The sequence below is a fragment of the Solea solea genome, chromosome 6 (assembly GCF_958295425.1).
Source record: "Solea solea chromosome 6, fSolSol10.1, whole genome shotgun sequence".
Taxonomy (NCBI): Eukaryota; Metazoa; Chordata; class Actinopteri; order Pleuronectiformes; family Soleidae; genus Solea; species Solea solea.
This window is the reverse complement of record NC_081139.1, coordinates 8,195,950-8,222,740: the sequence shown is the minus strand read 5'-3', so window position 1 is coordinate 8,222,740 and position 26,791 is coordinate 8,195,950. Positions and strand designations below refer to the sequence as shown.

General features: G+C 39.6%; 1 protein-coding gene across 1 annotated transcript in view; it reads right to left on the bottom strand.

Annotated features, from left to right (window-relative positions):
* Positions 1-6,376: 6,376 nt before the first annotated feature.
* snta1 (syntrophin, alpha 1) overlaps positions 6,377-26,791 on the bottom strand; it is a 23,684-nt gene continuing 3,269 nt past the window's right edge. The window contains exons 2-8 of the mRNA XM_058632617.1: positions 24,032-24,217; positions 11,609-11,804; positions 10,815-11,004; positions 10,207-10,337; positions 9,552-9,748; positions 8,191-8,378; positions 6,377-7,980 (exon numbers count right to left, since the gene is read on the bottom strand). Of these exons, the coding sequence (XP_058488600.1) occupies positions 7,888-7,980; positions 8,191-8,378; positions 9,552-9,748; positions 10,207-10,337; positions 10,815-11,004; positions 11,609-11,804; positions 24,032-24,217 (1,181 nt within the window). The 3' untranslated portion in view covers positions 6,377-7,887. The remainder of the gene's footprint in view (positions 7,981-8,190; positions 8,379-9,551; positions 9,749-10,206; positions 10,338-10,814; positions 11,005-11,608; positions 11,805-24,031; positions 24,218-26,791) is intronic.

The following is a 26,791-nucleotide window of genomic DNA, read 5'->3' as shown; positions in this document are numbered from 1 at the left end:
TTGCCCACGGTCAAAAATTAAATATACCGTACACCCAATTTTAAACACTGCTTGTCTCAGGCTATGTATCAGTTTCAAAATGGCATCTTTTAAGGTTGAGCTAAGTGTTAGCATTACAGATAAGCATGCTAACATTTGTAATCATCAAACACAAACACATTAGGTCGGAGGGAATGATTTGCAAGTATTACATATTAGTTAAGTATTAGTATATGTTAGTATAAGTATTTGTATGTATTTGTAAAGCCAAAATCAACCATGACAACAAACTAGCTACCAAAAAACAAGCTAACTAGCTAGATAACAGCAGCTATTTCCTGCCAGTTTGTCTTGTTTGTCTTGTTTGTCTTGTTTGTGTCATGATAGAACCTGTTCTCCATCTAAAGGCCCATTCATAGTTTTATGTCTGTCCTTTCCAAACGTTATCTAACCCTATGGATGGTTACACAACACTTCCTCTAGAGGGGAGTGCAAGTTGCCGGCATCAACATAGCGACCACTAAAAAGGGGTCATTTTTTATTGTGCTTGATCTAAAATAGGCTGAAATGAAAGTGAATTTTGCCGCGGTGGAATGTAAGAAATGTAAGTTGTCCCATTTATGGGGAATATTACTCGCTGGTGTTGCCAATGAGAGAGATCAATGAAGAGCGCGGCCTTTTCAATATGTCCGTCCGTGACTTATGACATCTTGCTTCACTGGTTCGACCCTCGAATAAAGGGATAAACCAGCAAACCTCTGGCAGCATGTTTTACAGATGTTTCACTGCAACTGTAGCTCTCAGTTTTCCTGAGTGATTGGACTACAGCCCCCACGATTCACAGTTTCCTTCGACATCATAAGCTCGCCTGCTTGACGCACAATGACGGACAAAATGAATGCAATGAGTATAAATGAGTATAAATGCGCCTAAAGTCTAACACAGTTTGGAAGTAGATGATCAGTATTCATGAATCAGTGATTGACGTTAGTATTTTTTTTTTATTAATCTTAACAAGTTGCATAGTGTTGCTTTAAGATGCTAAACAGACCACAGAAGTCACAGAAGTGGTTTTAATGTGAACCATAGAATCACAAAACTACACTTTATTAATTCCATTAGTCTATTGTATTGCATTTGTTAACCCTGACTCAGTAATGACTTAAATCTTGTTTTCTTCTCACACCCACAGACTGCATTGTCTGCTTCCTAGCCGGAGATAATAAACAAGTGCATCCTTGAAAAGGCACTTTTCATGTTTTTATTTTAAAAAATGGATTATCAAATTAATGGAAACTGCTCAATAACCGTAGCGGCGAGAAATGCTTCCCACCTAATTGAATTAGGGTTTTCATTTCTGTGATTTCTCTGTTTGTTTTTGGCAGCTGCCATCTGTTTGCCTGGGACTAGCTCTATTAATAAGCTATTCAGATTGAGATGGGGCTTTATTCCAGCAACTGTTTCTCACCTCCTCTCTCTCTCTCTCTTTCTTTGTCTCCCTCTCTCTCTCTCTCTCTCTCTCTCTCTCTCTCTCTCTCTCCACATTTCTCCCTCCATCGCTCAATCAAATGATTGTCATGGAAATCATCAGAGGTGCCAAAACCACAGACAAAAGAAAGTGCTTTAACATGCACCTGAGCCAAAAAAAAAACACAACTACAGTCTAATTATGATGCGAACAATTAAGACTGTGCATTTTTATTGACAGGGGACTTCTCACAGGAGCATATGTTCATGAATACCAACAAAATGAAGTATGTTGGTGTTGTGTGATTGAAAAGACAAGTTTCATTTCTAAAAAAAAAAGCATCACCTGCTTTGCTTTAACAAATCACACTTGTTTTTATTATTAATTCCATACTGGTTGGTGCAAGATTTTAACACAGTTCTGTAAATAATGAATCCCATTTTCTTTCACCCTAAGTGGGCTTATCATCACCACCTCATTTATTTATTTGTTTGTTTGTTTATTTATTTGTTTTTCTCTGTTGACAGCCACGGTCTCCTTCCCAACGCTCCAAGAAACGAGCCTCACGGATCCGGGGCTTTTGCTCAGTATTCCGATCACACGCTCCTCTCCTCTAGTAATACAAGTCTACTTTAAAATTCATAACTACATTTGGAAAGAATAAAAGGGTACCCTGATGGAATATTTCCAAGGAGCTTACTTGAGCGAAAACACAATTCGCTTAGGCATATTTAATAACTCTAACCTGGTCTTTAAGACGTACAGTAGTAATAACAATATTTTTTTTAAAAGAGAAAAAAAAGAAATACTGGGGAGTGATAAAAAAAACAAGCTATGCCATAGCATGAAATGAGCACTTATAATTTGTGCCTGCAGGAGGAGGCTGTGAGAATGACACAGAGAGAAAACGAAGGTGAAGACATGCGTCTTGTTTTTCTCTGCTTTGAGGCAGTTGGGATTGAATTGAACATTGATTAATGTTGGATGAATAACTGTTGGAGTGACAGGGTTTCCAGCCTCCATGTAGTGTATCTGACACAGTTATTGAGGAGCTGATGTCCTGTATGGACTCTTCTACCAAACACCCAACGCCGTCTTCACTGTTCAGTGCCTTGAAAGTCTCGTTTGACTCCTGCGGAATTCCTCCTTATGATTTGTGAATGCTCCGGGAAGAACAATGAACAAGTGTGGAGAATAAAATAATATAGATAGATAGCGCTCTCACACCAGTTGGAATATGAATTGCTCAGTTTGAACCTGAGCATTAATCTCTTGCCCTCTTTTCACGTCTAGTTCTTTTGTGTTAAAAGAGGGTTAAAGGATGAGAGAAAACAAGACATAGAGTAGTGAATATTGTGGGATGTCCTGTTCTGAATTAGGCCAGAACCAATCAAAGCTTTAATGCCCCCCCCCTCTCTCTCTCTCTCTCTCTCTCTCCCTCTCTCTCTCTTTGCGATGTTCCTGTATGGAGAGACAGAGACCCCTGCTGCCTCTTATGATTCATCAGAACCCATCACGCAGGAAGGTTTCCTTCCTCCCTCAGTGCTTTACTGCCACCTGGCTGCTCCCACACACACTGCAGAGTGAGTCTGCACATGTTCATACACGTTGCCAAGTATACTTTCAATTGTGACTGTATCTGTAAAATATGGGGTGACCTACGTAAAGGGATTTATTTAACCCGAAAAATGTCATTGTTTAAAAAGAATTTTACCCAAGTGTAATAGTCAATTGTGTATCCTTTTTGCTGGACAACAGTCGTTTGTCACCAAGTCTCTGACACGTCTCCTGAGGAATCCCAGCCCATTGTTCTTCTTTGGCAAATGTCTCAAGCTCCTCCAGATCAGTCTTCAGTTCACCCCAAAGATTATCACTGGGATTAAAGTCAGGACTTGTTGCAGGCCAGTCCATAATGTTCACTCTGGTTTTCTGGAGGTAGTTCTTCACCATGAGCGACGTATGTTGTCGAGTCGGAGTGCTTCTGGTTTTCTTTGAAAATCTTCACATTTCCTTCTTTCTTCATGATATAGATGTGAGTTTTATCCGTCAGGGTCTACGAGGGATCATGGAAGTGGTTGAGTTGTTAAAAAAAAGGAAAAATGTTCAACAAGCAGAAGAAAAATGAAAACATTTAGTTGAAAAGCATCATTTTAATGCCCGTGTGTTGCCTTTGATGACTGTCGTTATTTTTTTGTTATTGAGTTGGAGCTCCTTCCAACATTTCTTTGTTTGTTAGTTTAATCAATATGTGTTCTTAAATAAATTCCCCAGTGTTCACTGGCAAATAAGATGTTGTTACGATATCATTTATTAACACACGTGCATCTGCAACCGTATATTTGATCATACAAGACGATTGCAGTCAGAATCCAGAACTACATTCACTCCTTTGTGCAGTAAGAGTGATGAGAGCGCGGTTGATATGATGGATTTGCACACTGACGGCCTCAGGCAGATAGTGAAGAAGAGCAAGCGATAGTTTGTTACTCACCTTTACTGACATCTGTTTGGCCATTTTAGAAATGTGACGCTCACTTGATAAAGCTCTAATGGAGGAACTGAAATGATGCCAAATGTACTTGCTGGACCTGTGCCACCCCAGGATGAAAACATTCTAGTTGTTTTAGTTTCATTTCAAATCTACGTTGTGTTCCACTGAAACAAAAACTATTTGCCATTGTAGGCTTTTTGTTTGACCACTAACAAGAACTATCAATAATGCCATAGATTTTAATCAGGTAAACTGGGTTACACAGAGAGGGTAGTAACTCATGAGTGTTTTTACTGAGGCAGTAAAACACTGAGGACATAAAACCTGTCATTAGTATGGAGCTGGAAAAGTCTACAGTGTGTGTGTGTGTGTGTGTGTGTGTGTGTGTGTTTAAGAGAGAGAGAGAGAGAGAAGTAAAACCACATTTATGGAAACATTATTGGTTTTTGCAGCAGCTGGGATGCCTGGTTTTTGACCTTCAAATAATAACCAGTTTTATTTGATCATAGTGCAGCAAACTGCTGAAATATGAATTGTTGTGGTGAGTTGTGTTGGAAAAAAAAAAAAGAAAAAGAAAAAGATTCTATCTCAAGGGACTTCCTGGTTAAATAACGGCTGAGTAAATGGGTTTTTTCTTTGTTTTTCTAATGGACTCATTTCAGTAATGTGGTTTGTTTAAACCCACTTGTGTTTGCAGCCATGTTGTGTTGATCCTTGTCCAGGGCAGGTTATTGTGTTTTCCACATTGATTCACATGTGCGCTTTATATCCTAATTTCATAATTTGTCATAGAAATAATGCAGGTTAAAGACTGTGACAGTTCACTTTTTGGGAAACAAATATAAAAATAGTTTTAAATATTTTTGCACATGCCGGACAAGAAAAAGATGACAAGTCGTTCCCCTCATTGTTCTTTTCACTCTTTAATGCCTAGATTCACACAGGATTGCTGATTATTGTCCAAATTGAAAGAAAGATTGTAACTTTCAGTGTTCTCTCACCATATTTGTTTTCTAGCTTCAACACAAAAGACAGGGTTGCAGAGTTTATTTTATTTTGGTGCAACATTTTCCCTTCACCCCCCCCCTTACATTACTTACATCGTATTTCCCCCGGCCTTCCATAAGTGCTCTTCCATTTTTGTTAATCAAAATATATTCACACTCAATCACCTCCACCTCTTCCAGTGGATCTGAGAGGCTGATTGGCAATTTCAGCTGCAAAACCACAGTTCAGAGGTTCAGAGGAAGAGACGGACACAGCCAATCTGAGAGCTCCCTGCGGTTACCACGGCAACATTGCAACAAGAGAGACCTAGAGCTTGAATGGTGGTGGTGGGTGGGGGGAGTGATCACATATCTCTGGGGGGGGGAGAGATATGTGATCACTCTATTCTGCTTTTAAAGGCTGATACACAACTCAGAGTTTATTACGAGATACTTCTGTTTGTTGTGCTGGCATAAAAACCATGCATGCAAACGCACTTGTGTTTAAAAAGCATATGTGAACACAAAGACCTACACTTCACACAGTAACAAACAGCATCTGTGCCTCACTGATAACACTGCCTCATCACTAGTAAAAGAAAATAAAAAAAAAAAGGAAACAGCGTGTTTCTTTTTCCTTTTACAGTGGCTAGTGACCTAAATGTCTTTATCACAAACGCCCCGCCGACTTTAGCATCTCATCATCGTCTTTGCTCTGCCCGTTTGCCGAGATCTGTGTGGACTTAATAAAACTGTCAGACCACCAACCGAGACCGTTGAAGACTGCGTGGCCGTTAGATGTGCCGTGTTAAAAAGCCCAGTGGAGCCGCCTGTTAGAGAGTAGACATGATGTTAAATCTGCAGCTTGTTATGAAGTGGATCAGGACCTTTTTTTTGTTCACAACGCATGGAAACAGTCTGGACATGAGTTTTTATTGTATAACTATATATAAGCTGCTTCCCATGTTGTGATTCGAGTGTCAGATGAAATCCCCTGCATGAATCTTGTTTCACAGTGACCTTGAGCTGAGTTTTAGTTTTTACCTTCAGACCATCGAGATCCACACGACATGCTCTTCTTTTTTAAAGAAAACAAAAACATGAACATATCAAAAATTGTCACATTAAAAGTTGTCAAATGTGTCATTTTATCCAGTAGAGTACAGGATTTTCTATTTTTTTGGAATGATATAATCATTTATTTCCATCATGTGCATAAGGTGAGTTGTGGTCTCAGTGACCTTTGACCTATCAGTTAATTTACCCACAAGGTTCCTAAAGTATATTGTTCATGTGAGACAGACGGACAATCATCCACAAGCAACACCGACGCCCATATTACACATGATCTTTTCATGAATCCAACGTTATAATAAATGTTAAAATAAATTGACATTAATCTACTTGACAACTGAACACAACAGACATTTTGTCAATAATACACATTTAGAGTAAAAGTTAATAAAGTTTATTACATGTTTATATACAAACAACCCTGCAAGGCACACCTTTGTTTAAATAAGAATATACAACGCATCTTATTCTTTAAAGCAAACATTTTTTTTAGTTTTGAAATATATATTAATAAAAGTCTGTTTAGTGTTGGACAGAAACAGAGGAGAGAGGGAGGGAGGGAGAGAGAGAGTGAAGGCCCCAAAATGTGGATATTCCACTGAAATAATAAAAGGAAAAGAATAATCACACACTTTAAAACACATTAACAATTTAACATCTTTCATAAGGTATTTAAATTAATGGATGTAAATGTTGGCCATAATCCATCAGCGTTCTCTGACGAAAGCGTTGGCTAAATTCTAAAAACAAAAGCGCAAGTATTTTTAAACCAAAAGCTTAACTCAATATTTAACGTGACAGCTATTCCACAGGGAAGAAGCTCAGCTGGACGTCCGTTCTTACAGCCAACGTTTCATCATTCATAAATGATCATACGATTGTTGACAGAACTCCAAAAAAAATAACACACACACAAGAGCTTTTTCATTTGTACTTGAAATGAAACTGCACCATCACACTGTCAAAGGACACGTGTGGTTAGGATCATTCCTTTTTTAAACTAATGAATTGGTTAAGCTAAGATGCAATAAAATTAACTATTAATAATATCCTAACATCCTCTTGTTAGTCTTTTGTGTGGACTAAGGATTATTAGCATGCTGAAAAGAGGAGAAGGGTAGTAACCTAGGAATAAAAAAACAAGGGTTTTCAGCTGCAATGAAACATATACAGTATCTGATTTTTCCATTTAAAGTTGTCGCCACAAAAACAACAACACATTGCTTCTTCCATGAACATTCAGGGTAATCCACATAAACAGCATATCATTACCTATTGTCTGGCTATTATGCAGTGATCAGTCATGTCGTCCTGTCACTCCGCCGAAGCTGCCTTCATTAAAAACACTATTTTGTCCAACATCAATCAGGACGAGAAACATTTGTGTGACTGCTCACGGCACATGAAGCAGAGACTGAAGATGAAAGCGTGATCATGACAAAGCCCTGCTGTGACTCATCCAACAAAACAAATCTTAACAATGGGGGCGAACAACAAATGAATGAGTCTTCAAGCCGACAAACTTTAAGATGCGAGCTGTCACAGTTTTTTTCCCGTAACAAAGTGTTTGGCGAGCGAACCCGGCAGACTTGACAGAAGTCACGTCCCCTTACATGGCTGCTGACGTACGCCACCAGTAAGAACCTCTCTTTACCTCATGACTAAACGTTCAACAAAAAGGTCCATCACTGCTGCACTTTTCCTTTTCCAATAAAAAAAAAAAAAAAAAAAAGACGAGGAGACGCCTGACTAGAGACCGTGATCGCTTTAGAGGCCTAGGAAATGTGAAACATCTTCTCCTAGGCACAATCCTCTGGGGTCTTTCAGTGTTCTGGGCTGTGATTCACTCAATAACCCTATTGTTGCTGCTCAGAGACATTCAGGAACATTCATGCCAGGAGGCCAAGTCGCTTGACCTTTGCAGAGAGGAACGAGTGGATGATGAAGACTATGGTCTTTGGGCAACAGTGGAGGTCCAGTTGCTGAAATAAAAGAGAGAGGAGGAGGAGCAGGGAGTTACAAAACAAGATTCAAATAGACCAGTGTCTGCTGAAGATAATCCTGACATATTAAGAAAATAGCTCATATGGATGATGATGATGATGATGATGAGGATGATGATGGTGGTGGTTATTTAACATAATCGAAAGTTCTCCTCGCTGAGAAAGTCCTATGGCAAAATGGCGACCTACTATTTCAGTCTCGAGGCCGTCAAAGTCAAGGAACATCATGCGAACACCGTCGTCTGAGGACATCTTGAGCCGCTCGAAGGGCTGGTGGAGGAGAACACTTTTCCTGATGCCCATCTCCTCTGTGAATAACGTGAAGCCTTCATCGATGTGCACGCCCAGAGTGCAATCCTTTCCATTCCAGCTACAGGCTGCCGTGGAGGTGGAGAGAGAACACAGAGGTTACACAGAGGTTACACAGAGCCACCACAAAGAAGGACCTTTATATTTTTAGCTCAGTGTTACAGTAATGATTAAAAAAAGCCCCAAATTATTGGCTATATCCTGTGTAACACTTGTGTGAATTGAACAACTGTGCACCACCTCATGCTACCAGCAGAGGTCACTGTGTGTGTACAACACTACACCTGACTGAATGTGAATTAAAGCCGTTTTTCCAAGGCAACATAAAGTTTCCAGACCTGATTTTACTTTTATAAAATAAATGAAATAAATGAAAAGGAGAGATTTGTGTTTTACTCAGTGCAGATAAAAGGCTTATAGGACTATAAATATACTGACAAATGTCAGGCAGCTCATTAAGCTCATTTTAAATGTTTTATAAACAAATCCAGTAGAACGCCGCAGACTTTGAGGACATTCTTCCGAAGAAGATAAGCCTTGAAATGCTGTTTTTAAAACTGTTTACAGAATAAACCACGTCTCATTCGGCTTTGTGAAACATTAAATGTCCCTTTTTCTGCTCAATAGAAACCGATTTACGAATAGAAAGATTCTGAGCTGTCATTGACAGGCATACAATAGGAGGAGCACCGTGTTACATCCAATCCAAATTACTAATCTGGGCATTTTATACTGCATTGCTCTCAAAAACAGAAACATTCAAAGAACACTGTTTTGGAAGAATTTTATAGTGAAAGATATAGAAACAATGTTTTGCTTACAGACCATATATTAAAACATTTAAGATGGGACTTTTAATGAAGGTAATTATATATTAATTTACTTATTTATTTGTTGCATGTGATAGAAAATGACAAATTAGATCATATTCATAGCCAATTTCATGCCCACCGACTACGTGTGTGGGAGATAGAGAAAATACGCTTTACACCGTCTCTGCTAACTAAACTAATAAATAAATGTTTGTTATTCATTTTAGACAACCTTTTTTCATAGGGCTGACTCCAGAGAGACATGAACCTGGTTGTGCCATCAAGAGTAAGACTCAAAGCAAAGCAAGTATTATTTCTGGACAATCAAATCCTCCGATTTTTTTTGGAACAAAACGTGTATTTTCTACATGGTAGGTGGAGAAACTGTGCTACAAACGGTGGAGAGTCGGAGAATCTCTGCGTCTGTACCTGTGGTGACCTCTTTGATTAGCTCAGCAGCACTGTGGCAGCCCTCCACCAGCAGATGAGTCCAGGTGGAGAGCTCCTTGGCAGAATCCACCCTGAACACATGTGTCTCCACGCCCTGCTTCGTGCCTGAACGCAGGCCAAAAGACAGCTCAGAGTCCAGGAGAGGGGAACTTTTTCCTGGGCCAGAGTGGACCAGTCTAAAAAAGAAGAGAGTTTGAGAAAAGAAGAGAGTGAGAAAGAAAATAAAATAAAATTTATACAGAACAAACTGAGCCAGAACAGCAAATGAAAAAGCATATGTGTTGGTGTGATGTGAAAAAAACGGGGATGAAAAGTGGGACGTGGATTGCGCAGGAGAGACAGAAGGGAGGAAAAACCCATGACTCATCCTGGTCCTGGTTCCATTCACGTCTTCCAAATGACTGACGATATGTGGCAAATCATCCAACAGTCCGTATATGGAAAGAAGAAAATGTGTTTTTGACTAAACTGAAATAAACCATGAGGCGAGTTAACTCAGCGCTGGGTGGAGGACACATCTATTGAGTCTACGAAAGTGTATGCTTTGTTATGTGAATGTATTATTATTATTATAACAATTAGTATCTGCCACTGTATGTGGTGTATGTGTGTAGAAATTCATCACTGTATGAACCTGGTGGTGATGAGTGGGTGACTCTTGGTGGGGTTGCTGAGGCTCTCTCTGGTTTCAGGCAAAGAAGGATACAGGAGCAGGTCTTTGTCAGTCAACACAGCCAGTACTGGTCTTTCTGGACCTTGAGTCACCTGCACAGTAAACACGTGTAACAATGAACAAACAATTCAACTCAGTAATTGATGATTATCAGTAAATGCAAATGTATAACTGTCAGCAAGAAACAATGAATTCAACCCAAGCTGGCTAGGACCCAAATGGCAGCTAGTAGCTGAAAACATCCAGCTAAAGGTGACTCTCCAGATTTACTTTCAAAGATAGCTCATTCTTTGCCTGAAAATCCTACACATATGGAGACAGATAAGACTAGGTTTAATATTGGTTTGCAATTTCCATGATCAGAATGTCTCAGAGCGAGCCCTATCGCCCTGCATTTGTATACAACATGATGCATACATTATGTTATACAGAACAGGCATGACAGTGTACTGACATTATATGTCACAATCACTTTTGTTTGGTCCGCCATTATGTGCTCAACTGACGAGTGGTGCTCAAAACACAAAACATCTGCAGTAAACACCACATACGGCTGGATTCTTGCATACCTGCTCTGCAATCCAGCCCACATGTTTCACGTCCATGCCGGGCTGCATGTTCTTCATCTCCTGCTTCACTCGTGGTAAAAGGTTGGCAGCGCCAGCTTGGATCCCATTGTACCAGGACTGGGCCATGGCTGGGTCTTTTGCCCGCAGAAATACAGAGTTCTTTCTGTTGGATGAAATGACCTCGAAATACCTAACAGATGAGATAAGGGATAAGGGAGAGTGATCAAGCAGACAAAATGGAAGGTGGGAAAAAAGCACATGGCAAAGAGAGGGAAAAGCTGAAGTTTCTAGTGTTAAAGCAGAACTATGCAGGATTTTGACCCTACAGTGATAGTTAAATGGCTTGTTGCAGGGATCACGCCCTCTATCTTTTATTAGCGGAAGACCACTATCAAGATCAGGTCTGCCCACCCAGAGTCCTCAGAATGAGGCGGTCTTGCCAAGTCTTGTGTCTCGAAAGAAACACAAATTTGCTTCACAGCACTACACACACACACACACACCCTGTAGCCATGTACCAGCTAAAGATCAAGGCAGTGATAGTGTTATTTTAGAAGCTCATCATGGCAGAGCTGGCAAAAAAGAGTGAAAGGCCACACATGACCAAACATCGGACCGGATTTTTTGGAATGGCAATAATTCAAAAACACAGACGCAAAACGGATGCCGACTGGCATGGGCTTGGCTTGTGTTCGAGCCTGGTATGTTGAAAACAAATGCACATGGCCAGGAGAGGGGAAGGGAGGGAGGAGCGTCAGGTTACATAAATGTTACTTGAAGCGATTAACTAGTACCTGTTTTCTGTGTCTGGGGGGCACTGTTTTCGTGTCACCTGGCACACCTTCAGTGGGATGCTGCGAGGCTCCTTCACCTCAGGGGAGGAGAGCTCAGTGCCCCTCTGTGGTGTTGCGGGGGGAGAGTCCCACGGGAGGGTGGCTCCAGGAGACCCGGAGCCTTTAAAGAAAGCTGACATCTCCTTGATGTACTTTACTGAAGCAGAGTGAGAATATGGGGGATGGAAAAGAGGAGGGAGAGAGAAAAATTAGGAATATGAATATGGAGCCTCTAGCTTCAGAAATGAGTTCCTAAGAGCAGCTTCAAAAAGGTGGAAGGATTTCTCCTTCACGTAGCTGCTGTTATAATGAAAATCATCTAACATGCCAAATATAACCAGGTGTATTACATACTACGTATTATTCTCATGAAAACCCATAATTTGCCAAAATAAGAACTGCTACTTATTTTCAATGACAGAGTGAACAGTTTTTCCTGAGCAGATGCAATTTCCTCCAGCTCTACATGTAGAAAACAATGTGTATAAACAAAGGATGTGTAAAAAGAAATCCAACTCTAGTTCATATTGTTTTACACTCTAACTAGATTACTTTAAAATAGCTTTGCCTCATTTCGTCCAGCGGAATTATGATACAATGTTGTGCTATGCAATAAGTTTACTGTGGCGATAAGTGCTGACAGTTCAGTTGTATTGAACCAAAACAAGAACTTCACATTCATAACTATACAAAACATGAAGTTCTCAAAAGCACATGTTATTTTATTATTATTATTTATGCTTCTTTGTTTCCACATCATAAATTTAGAAAAAGGTGCTGCCCCTCACATTTGAGACTGTATCCTGATGATTTTACCACATCCTGAATCCACGTGACCCATATTTGTAAAGAATTTGGACCAATTTGGTTAGTTTATTGTTAGCAGTATACAGCAATATTGAAAATATAGATTAAATGACAGAGAGTTTGACAACAAAGGCCACTGAAGATATTTAAACCACTGCAAAGTAAAAGCCCATGGTCAGCAGTCAACCCCCAACAATGAGCCACAATAAAACAATGTAGTGAACTAGACTCCAGCATAACTGATGTAATACAAAATGAATAGGTGATATAGCCTGCTCTATGGACATTAAGTGATAAAAAATTTCACATGTGCATACACTACACGCTCACATATAAAAACCCAACTCCAGTTCAGTTGGCTGCCGTACCGATTTGGAAGAAGTAGCCACTGCTGGAGTAAAAATAGCCCAGAGAAGACGGCAAGGCATGAGGCTGAAAGCTGAAGGCAGGGTTCTGGTTTCACTGTGGAAGTGTGAATTGCTCGTCTTGCACAGTACAAGTATCCAGAAGGTAACCAAAAGAGTCAAGAGCACAGGATAATGAGTGAGAGATGGGGCTTCCACCATTGGGTGGAAAAGCTAGAGTTGGTACGTCTGGAAAATCAAGGAAACTTTTTACTTGGAAGTCATATGTAGATTAAAATCTCATGGTGTGGTGTCATGGTTAGCACTTTGTTCAAAATCAGGTTGGACCAAACTGAAGAGTTGATACGCCTCGTGAAGTTTGAATGTACTGTTCTCTCCGGGTATACTAGCTTTCTCACACAGTCCAAAAACAAACTTGCAAAAGGAAAATGTAATGACTCCATGACACTTTCTGCTACAACAAAAGGTCACAAAAACACACACTCGTTGCTGGTTTAACAACACCCTTGTCATGTGTGTTTCCTGGGATGTACAAAGTCACATTAAGATTAAGAGTTAAATGCCACACTTATTTATACTTGAACAAGACCACATGCAAATATCACTGTGTGGGCAGTAGTATGATACCGACTTGGGTGTCTATTCTGCAGCACAATGTACTGAAAGCTGTGCTCTCTCCTTACTTCATACTCATCTCTTGCACGCTGTACACTCAATGAAACAAGAAAATGTGTACTTGTTAAAAACACAGACTAAGTTGGAATGTGACTGTGCACTGAGAAAACACATCAAGCAGCGAGAAAGTAATGTATACCAGCAACTGTCAACATGCATGTGTACTGTTTCATGGAAATTAGCTTCTGTCCATTTGTTCGTGTGCCAATCCGCTGATGTGTGTTCCATGGGGAAGCCAACTCATTTCTTGCTGCTGGACCAAGACCATTTAAAATGAGTGTGACCAGTGTCAATACAGCAGGCCAGGACCACAAGACTGGATGGGAATGCATATATTATTGTTTCATGTGGAAGCCATTTGTAAGAACTGCTAAACCCTTTAAGTACCCTGGCTGTGGAAACATTTTTTTCCATTTTTCCAAAAAGTTTACTGGTGGGTGGCAGCACACTGCAGCCAGATGGAACTGCCACTTTACTGATTGTTATCTGTACGAGACATGGATGTCTCAGTCATTGTTTAAAGTAAGAATACAAGCATGGCTGTAGGTACTATAACTTTATTATGTATGACCGAGTTTATGTATGTGATCCATGTCGCACAGACATGCAGCTAAGCTGAGCCAGATATGTTGCCACGAACATCAGTGGTGGTGGCACATTCAATAGTGAGCTAAAATTAGCTGAGATGGCACTGTTATTACTTAAGCTTATCCGGCAGCCAGTGAAACTACTTTTGTACAGTGTGTGTGTGCGTGTGCATATGAGGGTTTAATTTGCTTCTTCTGCAGAATCCACCGCTAAGCTTTTCCTGCTACAGCCTTTACATTGAACCTTACAAATCCTTTCCAGCCTATTCAGTCATGACACTGTTTACATAACTACCATTGGAAAAGATTTTTTCCCTCTGTTCGAGTTCCCAGGAAACACCAAATTGCTAAAACACATGTTTTACTAACAGTTCAAAGCCAATGTGCGGTAATGTGCCGATTATCTTTAGCTATACACTGGTCATTCTGATTTAAGTAATATGATACACCAAACTTCTTACCTTTAATTCATTGAAAACCTTAAACTTAACCATAACCAGGATTCTGCTTTGCCTCCTTAGGACCACACTATGTCCTGATAAGCACTACTGTTCCAACTAGCTCTGTGTTAACAGACAAGGTCACGACAAGGCAATAAAAACCACACAAAACGAGCCTCAACAGTGTAATGGTAGTTTGGTAATGAAAGGGTGTTATTTGCTTGTTAGAGACTGAACTGCTGCTAAACACGAGCCCCTCCTCGCCCTCACCCCGGTTACCGTGGGAGCAGATGGAATGTCATTGGCCAGACAGCGACCTCAGAAGCATGTGGTTGGCTCTGGAAACCATGTCAGGCAAAGAATGTCCCAATGTTGCCCCACCAACAAGAAAGTATGTCGTAAGACAAAACATTGTCAGTAATAACTCTAATAAATACGAGGGACACTTAATGTTTTCATTCAATACACTGACATCAACAGAAGTAAAATGAGGAAAGTCGCCAAGGAGCGAACTTAGTGACTCTGCCAATCAAACCTGATGTTGCATGACAAGGGGGTTGTTTTAGAGTAGTTAAAGTGGATTGTCTACCAAATTTTCACAAAAACATTTGGCAGTTGTGCTCACTGGCTGGTTGCTGGCTTTGTCGTCTGTTCAATGATATGCAGGTAGAGTGCAGTTCAGAGCTTTATTGTATTGCTGAAATGATTCTAAAGAGGGAGTAAAACTAAAAATAAAAGTATAATTGCAGCCTGTGAAACTAAAACAAGAGGATACAAGCTCCTCAACAGGGTGATCATTTTATTTATATTTTCTGAATACGTACACACACTGGATTTGTGGCATTCATAATAAATGTTGCGTTTATGTGTCCCCAGTGTTTTGCTGATTAATGTGTGTCTCTGGCAGTGCAAGTCAGCCACACCACATTCTGCCTGTTCAGGATGATTTAGATACGTTTATCGTTCCCATATCCCATCTCATTAAATCATGGACAAACGCCAAGTTGACAGGGGCAGAGCACACTGAATCAGACTTAAACTAATTCACATACTGCCAAAGTGCAGATTTGATTACTTTGCACAGTGTGTCAGGAGAGTTAATTATCCTAATTCAACAAAGTAAAAGTGAAGGAAACTTGAACAGGATCTGGCAGAGGACAAGAGCAGAATGAACATTTGTCTGCAGACATTTTCTTTTCTCTATATAACTTTTTTAACTTTCTATTCCTTGAGATCTGTTTCCTAACTGCAGGAAATATTAATTAATTTCCCTTTCACAGGGTAATTTACTGTATATTTGCTCAGTGTGATTCAATGTGGTCACCTGCTGTGTGACTTCTGAGCCTCAGCATGGCAGGGCCAACATACAGAGACATGCAACTATTCACTCTCACTCACACAGAGTGTCCAGTTAACCTCTGCATGTTCTTGCACTGTGGGAGGAAGCCAGAGTACCTGGAGAGACCCCGTGTGCACACATGGTAAACATCCAAACTCACCGGTCCTTTTTGCTGTGAGGCAAACATGCTAGCGACAACCCCGTCACATGGTCCTACTTTTCATTATGTTTTAATGTATCTGTGGTTAAATATATCTCCTTATGGCTCAAGCAGTTGATATTCTGATGGTTTTGTCACTAAAGCCTGCCCGACACAAGATAATTGGCCACATTTTCGGTCCAATTTTAACAGATTATCTGGCCAAATTATCCTGTAGTGTGAAGGGTTAGCAGATGCAACGTCATCGGATGCATCAGAGTCTTCCCGATTTCAAATCTTAAGTAATAAACATGTTTGATATTTACGACTGTGTACTTTGTTTGGAACCGTAACTTGTACAAGCCAAGTTGATTCCGTCTTCTCAACCATGACTTCATCCACAGTATTTTTGAGTTTCTCGGCATAAAACATTGCACACACACACACACACAACAGCTATGAACTGACGACACAGACAGTCTGCCTCCATGACTGTTTATATTCTGAAGTCAAAATAAATCGAGCGAGTTTCTGTGAGATCCTGAAATCGTTTGGTCCTGCATCCTGACTGGATCGTCTAGTCTGTCATCTTCTCTGGATTAAACAGTTTCTTGTATTTGTGGTCGAAAATTTGTGAAAATCTCCTAGTGTAAGGCAGGCTCTATCCTTGGCAAGTGGGAGGAGATCTTTCAGGATTTTGACTTGGTTATGCCCAATGCCACACAAGTAGGCAATATATATATACACACACACACACACAATATATATATATATATATATATATATGTGTATATATATATATATATATATATATAAATATAGAGACATATACATATATCATGTATTTCACCAATTTATGGCTGCATATACAGCCACCAACTGTGTTAACTTCCTCCCTCTGTCCTTAGTTTGCACATTCTGCACAATACTGTGAGACGGTTCAGTGGAGTCAAAGTATGTAATGAAGTGGGAAGAGTGGCACAAAGACTGGGCCTCAAATTTATCAGGGGCCCTGGATTGGGGCAGCAGGTTTCAGTGTGTGCCTGTTAAGCCAACTTGACACCACAGAGAAAGAAGAGTCTGAGGAAAAGTTGGGTTTTAGTAAAGCTATGTTTTTGTTGCCATTTAGGACACCTTCATGTGTCCTAAATGGGTTAAAGGTATTTCCTAATATAGCCTGCTAATATCTATCGTATATGATATTTGAAATGAAGATATTTCAACCAGTAAAGCAGTCCATCCAGGCCAAGCATAAAAGGAGAGAGGGTATTAATTTATCTAGGTCAATGTATTGTACGTAAAAAGGACCAGATGTTCTAATGGTGCTGCCACCGTTTATCATTTTGAGATAATCCAAGTATGCTCAATATGTTCTAATACAAAAACACTTATTAATGTGTGTTTGTGATATTTCCTGCCACAGCACAATGGAAAAACTGATTCGTTTTTCTTGCCAGACTCATTCACAAAGACAAACCAAGGAAAATAAATCTTTCCCTCTTTACATCACTTCAGTTTAACAAAGACGATCAGAGAGAAAAAAGAGCACTGAGCTCATGCAGGTACATATAAAATGTCTGAGGCATTCACTAAGGCTAAGGGGAAGGTTTATTTTCAGAGTTATAATTATTCTGTCACAAGAGAAAGAGCGAGGAGATTTTAATAAGCTAATTCAGTACATGCATGTCATTGACATTACTGTATCACATTTTAGCCGTTATGACACCACCCAGCTTGCTTAATGCACTAGTAAGTCAAGTCAAATACATTTATATAGCTCAACATTACAAACACAGTTCGCCTCGAAACAGTTTTACAATCTGAACAGAAAGTACCAAAGGAACCACCTCACAGCAGAAAGGTTCTTCAAACCATGCACACAGTTCTGGTTAGGTTCCCTCCTTTCTTAAATCTTCATAGACACATCGCACAACACATGAAAAGTCAGATGTTCCATGGTCCACAGTGGATCATTGAAAAAAATATGCAACTTTACATAAAAGTGGTCTGTCCAATCCAGGACTTAAATTGGTCTTCCACTTATGAAGTTGTTTTATTTGTAACGGATAACATTGTAACTATGTTAATGGGCATGTTTTTTTCTTTAAAAAGAAAAAAGAAAAGAAAAGAAGATGTATTCCATTTAGTAAAAATAAAAGTCAGCAAAGACAGCAGGGTGAGCCTCTGTGGCTGAGGGAAAACAACTGACTGACAAACATTTTACTTTTTCTATTATTAAAAGCTTTCATGACTACTGTGTCCCAGTGAAAATGTTTAAACCTTACTCCCCAAAGTCATTATATTCCATAAATCATTAACTTTTCCAGGCAAGAGAAAGTGGCAGAAATACAGTATGTATGAAAGTATGGTATTTATCTTTGTTTGAGGAGATACTGAATATCCACACGTCCTTGAAGAACTTGATTTGCAGATATGATAATACCATTTTTATCCCTGGTCTGTGGTCTTAAGCAGTGTTTGTCCTTGCATTAAAAGCTCAACCATTATTACTTCAATATTATGCCCAAATCCAGTGACTGCAAAACTACGAGTGTTTTACATGAAACAGAGCTCTGTGCTGCAGTTGCATATTAGCACACATATCTATTCATGCAAAAAAAGATATGCTCTGAGTAAAGGGATTTTTATGCACGCAAAAGCATGAGCTGTGCATGTGTGTGTCATTGACAGAGGCCGAGAGAGAGGGATAAGGTTTGGGGTTAGACAGACACAAATGAACCTTATCAAATCTAATGTCACTTGAGGCAATCTTGACAGACATTTCTTCTTGCTCTGGTTTAATTTCCACATTCTGACAATTTAAAAGTAAGTACAGAAACAATATAGTCAGCATAGTTATACTTGTAGTTAAATGCCATCAAAAGTGCAACCACAGTGTCAGCACCTACTGGACTTAATATTCAAAGATAATGAAACTCATGGAACTCAGTGCAAAAGGTATTAAACACTGTGAAGCCAACAATGGTAACTAAAACAAAAAAATTATAACAATATGTCAGACCCACACCCTGCTCTAACTCCTTCACTCTGTCTCAGCACATGTTGCTTACTTGCATTCCCCCAAAACAAACCCAAAAGCTCACAGCTGCACTTGATATTTATAACAAGTGCAGCAGGTGATTCAAATTAGTGAGCTCACAGAGGGCAAGCAAAATGAACACAGAAAAAAGAACACAGATCAGTCATCCTCATTGAGAAAGACCTCTGATCCCTCTGTGTCAACAAGGGAATGGACAATTGCATTAAAACATTCAGAAACAAAATGCAGACATTATAAGAATACAAACATTTAAAAATCAAGGCTTACATGAAACTGGAAGCATTGTCTCTGCTGAATTGCCTTTCTATGTACTCTATGTCTATGCCTATGTTGAATGTCCAGTCAGCTTTGATTTGAATCACCTGTCCTACTTGCTGTGAAGACACAGCAATTGTTTATGAAGAAAAAAATGTGACAAAAGATTCAAAAATTAAGTAGGGTTAGTAGAGTTGGAGCAGTGCTTTTCACTCCTGTCACTAATACTGAAACCTCAAAATAAAGGTTTTGTTTAAGCAGCGCTGTCTAAAAAACATTAAGTCTATTCATAGATATAATATTTTAGTTTTGGTAATATTTTAGTTTTAGTAGTTAATATTGTGCAAAATTCTGGCAAAATCAAATGCATTATGTCTACTTCTACTGTCACCAAATAATATATCTAATCACCAGAGAGTTAAATAGCTGTACTTGAAATGTTCAACATTATATTGTATTTCCATTCCATTCCAGAGTTCTGTATTAAATAATCAGACAGTCATATTTGGTCATATTTACAAACCTTGACCTAACTCCCAGAGAGAACATGAACATAAACAATTCTATTTAATCATATTTGGGCTTTAAAAAATGACATAAGTACAAAGACTCTTGCCAATTAAACACGTGGCAGTAAGATATTTAGCTGTGATAGAGTACCACTGATATTTCTGAGAAATGATATGACTATTTTAGCCTAGGTTCTAAGTGTAGGAGCTGATATAACAGAACTACGTGGGGAAACACTGCTTTTGGTGTAAACAGGATTGTGCATGATTTTGGCCATTTGTGGCAGCACCACAATTAGTGTGGCCCAGGTGTGTGGATGGGCCAGATGGACAAATGAGTGTGCCCAGGTTTAGTTAGGTCCACCTGTGAAGCTCCTGGTGGGATATCCACTAATAAAGAGGAATTCCATGTAGCCTGAGAAGATAAGAACTGAAAAAAGCTAGAAATGTCTACAGCTCAACTTAACTATCACAACTTAGTTTTCAGCACTGTAGCTAGGCTGACACAGAGTCGCTTCTCGACCCTAGCTGGCTCCTCCTCCTCCTCCTTCATCCCAACAGATCACTTCCATCCCAAAATGCAGGCCCACTTATGGTTCCCAGAGTCTGTTAGAGTAGACTGGGAGGCAGAGCCTTCCGTCACCCCTCTCCTGTGGAAACAACTCCCAGTGTTGGTTTGGGAAATGGACACCCTCTCTGTATCACTCACTCTGCAGGTACCCATGACTCCTTGGCTGCAGGATCCTGATCCAGTTATAAGGCTATTATTTGCAGTAGTAGTAGTAGTATTGTTATCTTATAGAATGTTTTGTGACAATTGATGCTATTGCTTGTATAAATCGTATTGTAATACTGTGAAAATTTGGAACTGTGCCGAAAAAACTTAATACAACTGATCATCTGTGCCTGGTTGTTCCTTCCTTCTTTCCTTTTCTCTCCCCCATTTTTATTCCCTGCCTTTCCTCTCTCCCAGATTTTTCCTCTCACCTCAACCTGCCAAGGCAGATGCTGCACATCTTTCAGTTTTGCCAGAGATGCCTTTCTGTTAAAAAGTGATTGTTTTCCTTCAACTGATGCCAAGTGCTTGCTAATTGTGTGAACTGTTGGGTTTCTCTTCTCCTATCTGTATAATATTGAAAGAATTCTGCCTTAATAAGTACCTTGAAACGTTGTGATTTTGTACAAATGAAAACGGATTTGATGATATATTCACAACTGAGACATCTATGAAACAACCTTCGCACATAAACACATTGATATCCATTATGAAGAAATTCAAATGTTCATAGATTCCAAAAAAAGACGGAAAATGCAGAGGTGTCCTGTGAAACTCTCTTCTTCATTCTCTTCCTTTTCTCCTCACATGCTTGACAATAAATCAGATGCCTCTCTATTCAACACACACACTCTCTTGCAGATATGGAAACAGCGCATGTGCTCTCCCGCCAATACATAAAAACACACAATGTGATTGTGAATGTCCCTGGGAGGAAATGATAGCAGCTGTGGTTTTATGTTTTCATCTGACCTGTTATATTTATCTGACCTCCTCATGTGCTTCTCTCTCTCTCTCTCTCTCACACACAGACACACACACATTGATTATTCCATTCCAACGTGTTGATGTAAGATATGCCAGAGGAAGAGGAACAGGAGAAGAGCTTCTCTTTCAAAATATTCTTTCAAACAGATCAATTATGTTAAAGGTATTATCTACAGTGAGAGGTCTGGGGAAACATTGCAGATGAAGTTTTTCATTCAAACATTCACACTCAAACCTGGGAGATACACTCTGTCCTCAGTAAAATAATATGACTTATGAAATACCTGAGAAATATGCACATCTGGGAACTCTACCTAATATTATCCATTTAAAACAGCCTAATAAACTATTTATAAACAACCCAATAAACTATCCTCCGATTGCGTCATATTTTTACAATATAATACCTGAATGTATTCTTGAAAATGTACCTATTATGGGACTAATAAAGGATTAGCTTATCTTAAAGCGTAGGGCATTTCAGCCAGCGCACATGCACAAACACACTGTAGAAAGGTGTAGGCAGAGCTCATCATTGCCTGGCCAATCAACTTTGCATTGAAGTCAGGTGAGCAGCAGACATCTGTTTAATCCAAGCTAACTATTCGTCACTTGCCTTCCACTGAAGTAAAAAAGAATAGAAGAAAACAATCCTGCTGATATGACAAACCAACCAGGCTACTCCAGGTTTAACTCCTGAAACTGTTGAGCGAGTACTGACAGTATCTGATAGATTCAAGTACAGCTGTTCACATATTCAAGATATTTTAATCTGATGAAATCAGTTTCTCCTTGATCTCAAGTCAAGGTTTTCTGTATTATGAATTCCACAGAGCAATAAAATTGCCTTGAGCACAGCAGTGGTGGCTTGTTTGTTGTTGTGCACATTAGAAAGACTGAAACACTGACCTTTAATAGTGAAAAGGTGCCAAGAGGAATTTAAACTCAGGCTGCTGAGTAACTTGCCAAAACAAAAAAGTACTGTTTTGAGCAAGATAAGTAATATTTTGCACAAATCGTCTTGAAATAAAATCTGAAACAAAAACTGCACCTGGAAAGCTCACAGTGTTAACCAAAAACTGTCATTCATTGTTTCCTACAGATTTGTGGACTACATTTTTGTAATTTTTGGGTCAGACAGGTATCTACACATTAACACAGACAAAGGAATCGCAGGGCATCAAAAAATACATGCACATAGTCTCCTTCCTTAAACGAGCTTTCAAGCCCCTTCCATCTCTTCAATCCTGTATCAGGTCCTCTAGGAGAAGTGGGGGACCCATGAACTGATTCCTGACATGACAGATCACAGAGCATTGCTGGTTGAGCTGTGTGATATCCCCGTAGGTCAGCCTGACTACAGACAACTAAGACGAGGGATTTACAATGATTTCCCCTGGCTATAGTTCTCACTGTTTCTGCTCCACTGATAGCCGTTACTGATGCCAACCCACTGTCCACACTGACCCACAGATACTCCGCCAAGTGGAAAACTGGAAACTCTGGTTTTAGTGCACCCTATTTTTACAGTCATTTGCTCACATGGAAAGATTACGTGATATTATTTCATGCAGCTCAGTGCATCCCTTTTTAGGCAATATTTCAGTTTGAAAAAGTGCTGCTTGTGTTTCTCAAAATTTCCAAGTGGACTCTGACACCCATTCATATGGAGGCAAACACTGTCAGAACCTGTGAGTTGAAGCGTGCTGTTAGACAATGCGGTGAGTTTTCTTAAAACATGGACTTGGACAGAGAGAACATTCAGCTCAATGGAAAGACTAATAAAGGAATCTTCAAATGTGTCAATCTTCATGGTGTCTGATCAAAATATTCTTTTTGGATATTAACTGTGTGTAAAATGATCACTCCACTTTTGTCAGCTTGGTGGGGATACAGAATTCATGTGATGCAATCACTTGGCAAGAGAGAAGACTGCTCCTAATCCCATTTCTCTGTCTCTACAACTTCTACTACAAGATCACATCACTGATTCACCATGCAGTTTCACAAAAGTGTATGCAAAAGTGTACACACTAAGGACGGGCAAACACACCCAACTAACGACTACTAGCTAATGATGACTAACAGTAAGGATGAGACAAAAAAAAGACAAAGGTAAAGTGATTCAGCACACACTCTGTCTGCTAAGAAAGTGAGTTAGAGCAAGAAGAGAGAAAAACACCTGCAAACACCTGCTGACTCCACTGGCAAACCATCCTAGGCACAGCAGGTCTAACCACATAAGTTCTTCACAGTTGGCAGTTCTGGCATGAAACTAAAGTGCTTTCTGTCAATGTCAAAAGCATTTGATGTTCAGAAAGACTGCTCATTAGCATGCTGGGACGCTCAGGGGTATGAAATGCAACAATATTTTTGAAATCTGAGTTTCCTTTTACTCTTGCAGTTCAACTCATTATTTTGATGTTTCCAAGGGGTCTGATCAAAGCTCTGATTTAACCTGCGTCTCTCACCTTTTTCTAATAACCACTGCAGTGATTTTGACCAGTACTGGTCCAATTTTTATACTGAGTATTGTATTGATGCATTCTTGAGAGGGTTGTGATATGTAGGTATGCATAGTAATAATACAGCAACAATATATTGGACGAAGAAGAAGAATTTACCCTCTTATGGATTATTTATTTTTTAATGGAAAATCCTTACCTTCAAGGATGACTTCTTTGCCAGTTTTTTTCAGCGCTTGCACAGCCTCATCATGTGTTGCCTCCCGTAAGTCGAAACCATTAACCGACATAATGGCGTCACCAACATAAAGCGCCTCCGTCTGGTCAGCAGCCAGGCCCTTGAAAATCTTGGAGATGAGGATTGGCATCTTGTTCTCTCTCCCGCCTGTGTTATAAAACAAAAAACAATGTTGGTTCACCTTTGTCTCCGGAGGAACCTGCTGTTTCACACTGATGCAAGTGGGTTTGCATCCATTGTAACAGTACAACCACACCTTTTGAACCTTTGACTGATGCTTTACATACAGAGAAGCTTGGTGCTGCTGGGATTTGATGTGTCAGTGCAGGCAAAACAGTTGACAAAACTGACGCATGCAAACACAGGAATGACATGTTCTAGTGGTAGCTTTCCTGATTTGATGCACCGTTAAAAGGACAACAACTTATCAAGTTAGTGATCAAAAAGTGAATGCAGCGATTACGTGTTGGGCCACTGTTTGTTGGACAGCTTTTTGGAGACACATCTCTACCAGTACAAATTTTGATTTGTGATTGTAATGATTTTAATAGTCTGGCATCCTGTGAGGGCTGTGTCCTGCTCACTCATCCCCCCATCCAAATTTGCCAGCTTGAGGATCAAATTCAAATACCTTCAAGTCACAAGTTGCTTATCTGACCTTCAGGTTACCTTTATCCTCTATTTGCATATAAACTATAGTGAGTCACATTACTTTGTCACCTCTCCGCTTTCACTGTACTGTACCGCAACTCCACTTCGATGCAAACTTGTTTTCAGTTATCGCCTACAAACATAATTGTATATTTGTATGATTATAACAGTGAAAAACTAAATAAATGGAAAACAATACATTCAAAGACAGTTAAATGGACTTTAAAATGTTGTCTTAACTTTAACTTAAGACTTAACTGTCTTATAGAAAGAAAGAAAACACTTAAAATTCCAAATTGAGCACATGGTGAAAATGGTAGCTTTCTGAGAGCTAATGGTAGCTTTCTAAGAGCTATTGTTTACAAGAGTATACAAGAGGTTAGATGACCATAAATTAAAGCTATGACGTTTTCAGCTCAACTCATATTATTTTCTGGAAAAGTAAGTGAACAGCCATTAATGCCAATGCTGGCAATGTAGCAATAGTCACATAAACTTTCAAAGTAAAGAGCAGGACAAAGAGACAAAAGTGAGCAGTGTATCTTTGAGTTATTTACAGGCTGAAAGTGGAAAAAAAAAGTGGCACAGTTAGGGGGGGTGACACTAATGGCTCCAAAGCGGTGTAGAGTGGGATTTTAAAGTGTAAGACCACTTTCCAATTCACTTGAATGTGTGACAGGTTGTTTTTTTGTTGTTTTTTACCTTTTACTTTGAAAAACTACAGTACTTAGGTCTGACCTCAATAGGGCAGCCAAAGTGGATTCCAACAGGAACATATCTCCATTAAGATTCAACTCCTTTCTTCACATACTTTCAGGTTCACTTCTTATGTCAAATATATCTGACTGACATGACCACTGAATATACAACCTTGACATTTTGTCGAAAAACTCACAGTACAATACACAGTACTTACCACTCCTACACAACCCTTGATCCCGTCAATATTCCCCTCATATCCCTGCCCCTCTTCCTTCCCTTCCTTCCTCCCCCTTTTTTTTCAGCAGTCACCAGCTGGCAGCCTGACACTCTATTGACAGCAGTGTAGTGGTAGCGGAGGTGTGGTGGAGCCACTGGAGCAACAGATGACAGGTAAATGAATGTTCCTGTACAACACTGACATGTTCGTAATTAGGCAGTTTTTTTTTGCTACTTTTGTGTGTGGATGAAGCGCCTTTCAAAGAAATCAGCAGAAGCACTTCCAACAACTAAAAACAAATTCAACACAAAACTAAACAATACGGTTACACATTTCTGATGTCCAAAGCCACAATATTATATAGTATCTTTAATTGCAGGCTTGTTACATAACAATGCACCTGACCTTGTGGTGGCACATCTGAGCTGATCTGTAACAAAAGAGTCAGAGACATAAAAGAATCCAATACGTCTAATATGGTATCGACTTGATGAAATCAAAACGCACATGTTAGTGCCTGAACTGCTGTCATGAGCCGCAGTTTCCCCCAGGGCACATCATTCTCATCGCGGCTCTGCAAAGTTGCAGCTCCATGAGTTGGGAGGGAATGCCTAGAGGCGCTTGTTTCAATCCACTGTGTGCATCTTTGTTTGATCAGAATTTAGACTGGGCAAGTAACAAAAACTAAACCTCATGTGCCTGCTGCACATATTTTACTTATATTATATTATAATTATTATTATATTATGATTATATAATATTGTCTCTCACCGTGTGACTCTGATACAGTGCAAGAACTGTTTTAGTGCAAAAATGATTGTAACTTGCCACTTTAGGCATTGTTTGGCATTAGTATCTAAATATATATGTATATATATACATATACATATACATATATACATATATAAATAGGACAATTCCCAACCCAAATCAAGTCTTACATAAATAAGAAAAACTGTAAGCTATTCAAGGTAAACTTTTCAGTATGACTATCACTGCAGCAGATCACAGTCAAGTAGTTTGCCCAGGGCCAGGTCTGCATTAGCACACTCCTCCTCTCACTGACCAGTGGGCCTGTCGACAGGCATGGAGCCTCATTTCCTAGGCTCTCTTCTTAAATTTAGACATGCTAGAGTAAAGGCTGACTGCCT